The following is a 6363-nucleotide window of genomic DNA, read 5'->3' on the forward strand; positions in this document are numbered from 1 at the left end:
CGGACCAATAGGAAAGCGAGGAAATCGGGGTGGGGGGGATGCGCGCCAGCGCGGGAGACTACATTTCCCAGTGTTCCTAGTAGGCGCACCGCGTTATCGCTGTGTGCGTTGCATGCTGGGAAATGTAGTTCCCGCCTCACGGCGGCGCCGCTTTGCCGCCATGTTTCCGGCGGTCTCCCTTTAGCCTGGGCGTGAGGGGAAAATGGGGAAGATGAAGGAAGAAAGGCACAAACTCAGCAGATAACACGGCCTCGCTGAGCCAAACCCTTCCCACATCCTTTGTCCTCAAAGAGCCCTTCTCACATCATTTATCATCAAATGAGCTCTCTATGAGAACAAAAGCCACTTTGTGAGGCTTTTGGTGAGCAGCTAGGGAAATAAGGCTGTGCACATCCCTGCGACATCAGGATGGGGTTCATTGAGCAGGAGAAGGGAGACTTGACTGTCCCCCACTTGTACTCCACATAGACTCTTTAGGACACGCAGTTTCTCCTCAGCTCAGGATTTGCAGATCCGTGCTCTCCAGTCCCTGGCAGATCCTTTGCCGGGTCTCTCCACTGGATCCAGAGGCTGCTGTCTCCAGCTGATCGTTTTGGATCCAGGGGATCTCCAGGACCAAACGACACACGCCCCATGTCCCTCTGCCAGGGCCCTGCCACCCACCAGTCACACAATGCTCCCGGTTCCCGGATTAGACAGTGTGGTGTTTGCTCCTTCCCTGACCACCCCAGATCTCAGCGATCCCCATCACACCCCCAGCTCCTGCTGCTCTTCCAGGTGCACCCTCACTCCCACTCTCCCTGAACATTTGCCTTTTTACATGCTTTTTGAGCAGTTACCACCAGTATTATTAGCTCGTGCTCCACCCTGACTTCCTGTGTGCGGGGTGGCTGCATCCTCCAGCACAGCACAGATGCCAACAAGCCACGCAGAGCTGCCAAAGGCTGGCATGGACAATCAGAGCCTCTTCCCTCCTCCCTCCCCATTATCCCATGGCCTCAGTGCCCACAGGGAGGTAGGACACTTGTCACCTTGCGATCTGGCCAAGATACTGGCACACAGACACCCCCAGGCAGGACAGCACTTCTTTAATGCTCTAAAGGACTTAGTGAGAGGAGATGCAGCAAAGTGCACAGCGGATCCAGCCCAGGCAGAGCTGCAGTGAGCTTGCAGCATGATGCCGTGTCTCTCCCACATCTCTTCCCTGCTCAGCTAGCCAAGGGCACAGGCAGGGGCCTGGGAGCCATCTGACCCTATCAGTCACACAGCTGGATGTGGGTTTCTCGTGACCAGAGCCAAAAATATGGGAAGACTTTCTCAGTGAAGGTGGCCTCAAACTGCAAAATCTGCGTCATGCTCTCTGCGTTGTAGAAGGTCACTCGGCCCGCTTCATAGTCCAGGTGGACCCTGATTCTGTGGAGCTCTTCCCTCACTTCCAGCAGGACAGGAGGCATGCGGAGTGCTCTGTACTGGTCGTCCCAGTCCAGCCGCAGAGCCCAGATCTTCCCCATGGCCAGGCTGAGCGACTCCTTCCTCTGCACGGACTCCAGGGCCACCCCTACGGCCCAGCTGTTCCCTTTCCCGACCTCCAGCTCCCAGTAATGCCTCCCAGACGTGAACCCCCGGGAGCCCAGGACACTGGGGCTGCCTGTGAATCTCTTGGAGGTATCAGGGAGGTTTTGTTTCCCACCTCCGAGCCGGATGGTTTTGTAATCCTCCGAAAGGGTCAGGTGAGGACTCGCCGTCTCCGGGTCCAGCATCACTGTCTCTAATGAATGACAGAAACATCAGTCTGTGCCCACTGAGAAGAGAACCAGCACCTCATCCCCTGCACAACGGGGCTGGGACATGTCCTGGGAGCACAGCGGGCACTCCTGCAGCCCCCTCAGGTGGCACAGGACACAGGACCCTTATGGTCCCCCACACTGGGACCAAAGGGTGAAAAGATGCTCCCTGAAGCAGGACTGTGCCAGCCAGCGTCCCCACATGCAGGGGACAGACACGACGGGCTTTGCTAAATCTGCTTCCAGATCTGCTGGGTATCGCTGGCTGTGGGGAGCAGCATATCCCCGTGGGTGTGAGGAGGCACTGCTGCAAGGCAGGAGTGGTGCCAGGCCAGTCCCTGCTCATGTGACAAGTGCTCATCCAAGGGAAAACCAGCTCGGAACCCTGCTCTGCCGAGCAACCGGGCAGCCTGTGCCACAGCAGGAGCTGCCCGTCCATGTGGGATGTTCTGCTGCCATCCCGTGGCCATCCCACAAGGCCGCACAGGTGTCACTGTGCAGTGTCACCACCCCAGACCCTCTGCTAAACCCACTCCTCCAGGGACTGCAGGGGAGAAACTGAGGCACGACTGTCCTGTGCTCAAAAACATCCTAAAAACTGAGAGTGCGGAGAGCAGCCTCAGCACAAGTGGTGCCAGCCAGACCTCAGCCCAGCGATGTTGCATCATGTGGGCCCCAAGCACCTGCAAAAGCACTTCTGATCATGCCTAAATGCCAGCTAAAAACATGTACAGCACCTCTGCTTAACTGGGCACAGCCTGACATGGCCTCGTGCTGTCCTGGCCCTCGGCAGGTGTCGCAGGACAGCATCCCTGGTGCTGTCTGGCACGGGACAGACGTGGATTTTTATAGCAGGCCTAGTCAAAACAACAGGACTCAGGGCTAGACAGATGCCGGGCTTAGATGTGGTGTGAGCCTATCTCTGCACCAAGGACATGAGGAAACTCATCCTGGAAAGGTTTTCCCCCTCTCTTGTGCCCATCAGCTCCAGAAACTCACCCTTTTCACTGTCTATCTGCTTCTGCAGGTTCACTGGAAGAAGGAAAGGAAGATGCATGAGTGTCTCTCCTGCTCCCCATCAAGACAGCAAGCCAGATGTGGAGCCCCAGGCTCCAGCAAAGCCCATCTCAGGGATGGTTCCCATCTGGAGCAGGCATTTTGCTCTCGAGCCCCAGGCAGAGGCAGCAGGCACTGAGGATTTCCCAAGCCCAGGGGAAGCACAGCGTGGATCCAGCAGAGCTTTACCTTTGAATTTGGCCACCATGTCCACGATCAGCTGGCTCATCTCAGACAGGCTCTCAACGCTCCTCTGCAGCTCCGGGGAAACCGGCTCTGGGATCGGGGCCTTGGCTGCCTCGCAGCTGAGGGGAAAAACAGTAAGAGGAGCTCTGAGCCCAGCCATCAGCCAGGGCCAGGAGGGAAACAGGGAAATCCCTGCAGCCACAGAACCCAGGGGAGCACTATCCCAGCTATCAGCATAGGAAGCCCATCTTTAAGAGGGGTGCAATGGCCTCTGGTTCCTGCTAACATCCCATGAAATCCCAAATACTCAGCAGGGCAAAGCACCTCCCTCCCGGCTCCTGCAGCACTGCCAAACCTCTGCCCAAAAGAGCTGCGCAGGAGGAGAGTGACACCAAGCCTGTTTCATACCTGCTCAGGATTTTGCCAACATCCTGGAAGAGAGAAAACACAGGTGAGCTCTGGCACTGCTGAGAAGGACAGCGGTGCCCGGGGCAGGGAGCTACGGTGGCTGCCCAGCTGTGGTGAAGCAGGTTAAGGGGGCTGGGGGTCACCCCACACCTCACCCCAACCCTCCCTTCCCTCAGGGCCCTGACCCACAGCAGGCACACTGCAGTGTCACAGCCTGGCCCCGGGCTGCACCGGGATGTGAGGGTGCCAGGTGGGTGCTCCCAGCCTCTCCAGGGGTCACAGCGCCCAGTGGGTGATGCAGCCTCACCAGGAGGAACTCGACCACCGGCTGGTCCCGTTTCTCCTCGATCTGCGCAATCACCGTGTCCAGCAGCGAGTCCCTCTCTGAAACCCTGGAGCTGTATTCATGGCTCTTCTCAAGAAGCTCCTGGGACATCCGCTCGAGCTGGGCCAGGAAGATCTTCTCCTGCTCCTTCAGGAACTGCTGCAGCTCCTCAAAGGTGTCGCGCACACGCTGCGCCTCTGAGACCACCGTCATCTGCAAGGCACCGCACGGAGGCCCTGAGCCCGCCCAGCCTCCGGCTGCCTCCGCAGGGACACGGCTGCTGCAGAGAGGCGACAAGGATCACACAGAAGGGGACCAGAGGTTTTGTACAGGAAAAGCGGGAAGAATGGAGAGATGGGTGGCAAGTCTGGATGTTGATGGGCCCAAGGAGGCCATGTGGGATGGACAGAGAGAGAGAGAGAGAGAAAAGAACGTTGTCATGCAATAGGAGATAAATATATAGGGGGAGAGGGGAAGATGGGACATGCCTGGGGAGCCGGGTGGGTGACCAGTGTGGGGCATGAAGAGGAACACTCACCAGCAGGTCATCAGTTTTCTGGTCTCCTTTGGGCTTCAATTTTTCCTTCTGTTTTTGTAGAAAAAGCAGGTTGCTCTGGAGTGTCTCCTGGGGCAGGGATTAAAAAAGGCATTTTTGGTAATTTTGGAGTGACATTTGCAGGAGGGAGATGACTTCACCGAACAGCCTGTGTGGGGACAATCCCAGTCTGGGGAGTCACTGGGGGTGACCCCTGAGTACCTGGGAGTGGGTTTTGAGCTCAGAGACAGCACCCATCTCTCCAAACTCACTTCAGTCAGGCTGGGGAGATCCCCATCCACAGCTCTTGTGGCCAGAAATATTTCTGGAATAACTTCCTGTGGAAACCCTGGAGTCTGTGGTTTGGGGTTTGTTTTTTTTTTTTTTTTAATTAGAAAAACCAACTTTTGGCATTGGAAGTGGGATTTCTGGGAATAGGTTAGCAGTGACAGTAGCAGTGACTCAGACATGCTCCATACATTTGCTGGAGTATTAAAAAACTCCTCATGCTCCGAGTCATCTCCTGCGTTGCAGTGAGCCAGGACCCCAGCCCACACAGTGGGGGTGAAACCCTGGCTGGGGACATCTAGAGCACAAGGGACCATATGGGGACACAGAGGGGTGAGCAGTGAGAGGGACCTGGGCTCCTGGGTGGGCTGGGGCCAGGCGATGGGAGAACCAGCAGCTCCAGCAGGGTCCGATACAGGACCCCAGCCCACAGACACATGGGCATCCCAAACTGGTACCCACACAGGGACCCCAGCCAGCAGCCAGGTGAGGGCCCAAATCCGTGGCTGGACAGGGACCCACCCTAACCTGTGTGTGGAGGGGAACCAGACAGGTGCCCTGAATGAACCCCAGAGCGTGCTCAGAGGAGACCCACCCATGCATGGAGGGGACCCAGATCCACACGTAGAGGCGTCCCGAACTCACACCCAGAGCAGACCCCATGTCATACATGAAATCCCTAATTAGTTTGGTCTTTGCATGTTAAGTGTTTTAATTAGTTAATTTTGGGTTAAACAATTTTTAATTGAGTGTTAATGTTCACCCATCAGTCCAGGTACAAATATCAAGTTCTGCTATTAGTGTTTTCACTTGTTCAAAGCAGTTTTTCTGCACCAGGTCCAGTTAAAATCCCCCAGTTAGAAGTGTTCCAGTTAAAAATCCCTTTCCAACTTTAAACCACTTGTACACTGCAAGAGTTGTTTTTCTCATGTTCTCTGTATACCTTTACAAATGTTTTAAGATGTGTTAGATGTATTTTAATATTTATTTTAAGGGTTTCTACTTTGCTCCTTAGTCTCAGAACCAGCTCCAAACCCCAGTTTCTAACAGCCAACAGCTAATTTGAGACCTTTAGCTGTTGGTCTGTAAGTAAGCTCCGTGGCAACCTGAGAATCTTAATGAGGGCATGTTACCACTCTTACTCCAGCTGCTACTACCCCAACCCTGACAACGACGAGCTATTGGTAGACAGAGATAATCTGTCAAAAGGGAAGCACCAATCAGTTAGGACCAAAGGGGTGTGCCATGGGCGGTCTGTGGGCGGACTGGGGCGGAGCAAAGGTACTATAAAACAGTGAGTCAGCCTCAGAGCAGGTGCAGAGCACTGCAGATTTCAGCTGTCGTGGGTGCTAGTGCTGGGCACCTAAGCCTTACTCCTATTTAGGAGCCTTTAATAATTTTTCTTTGACTTTTGGGTTAGCTAAAAGTCAGCCCAGCACTGCAAGTTTTCCACCAGACGTCCAGTGCCGTTTAAGCCCAAAGATCTCTAATCCCTGCGTTCCTGGGCATACCTCTTGAGCCCACTAGGATCCAAATTTTTATATTTTTCTGATTTTTGTAATTTTTCAATTTTTCTGTTTTAATAAATTATTTTAATTTTTCTAAGAGTTGTCTCGTTCCTCACAACTCCAGACTGTCCTTGAAGGGACCCCAGCTGTGTGCCCGGACAGGACACTAACCTGTGCCCAGAGGGACCCCTGCCTGTCCCTGGAAGGGACCTAAACCCACGCACCGAGGGGCCCCAGCCCACGCGTGGAGGGGATCCCACCCTGAGCCCTGAG

At 55.0% G+C, this 6363-nt stretch overlaps 1 protein-coding gene across 1 annotated transcript; it reads right to left on the reverse strand.

Annotated features, from left to right (window-relative positions):
* Positions 1-1071: 1071 nt before the first annotated feature.
* Positions 1072-4684, reverse strand: LOC103617978 (tripartite motif-containing protein 15). Its single transcript, XM_017737680.1, has 6 exons — positions 4298-4684; positions 3742-3972; positions 3435-3457; positions 3030-3145; positions 2784-2816; positions 1072-1768 (listed from the first exon to the last, which is right to left on the reverse strand). The coding sequence occupies exons 2-6, from the start codon at positions 3970-3972 to the stop codon at positions 1257-1259; spliced, it is 915 nt and encodes a 304-aa protein (XP_017593169.1). The 5' UTR covers positions 4298-4684; the 3' UTR covers positions 1072-1256.
* Positions 4685-6363: the final 1679 nt, after the last annotated feature.

This window comes from Corvus brachyrhynchos, unplaced genomic scaffold, assembly GCF_000691975.1.
Source record: "Corvus brachyrhynchos isolate BGI_N302 unplaced genomic scaffold, ASM69197v1 scaffold426, whole genome shotgun sequence".
Classification (NCBI taxonomy): domain Eukaryota; kingdom Metazoa; phylum Chordata; class Aves; order Passeriformes; family Corvidae; genus Corvus; species Corvus brachyrhynchos.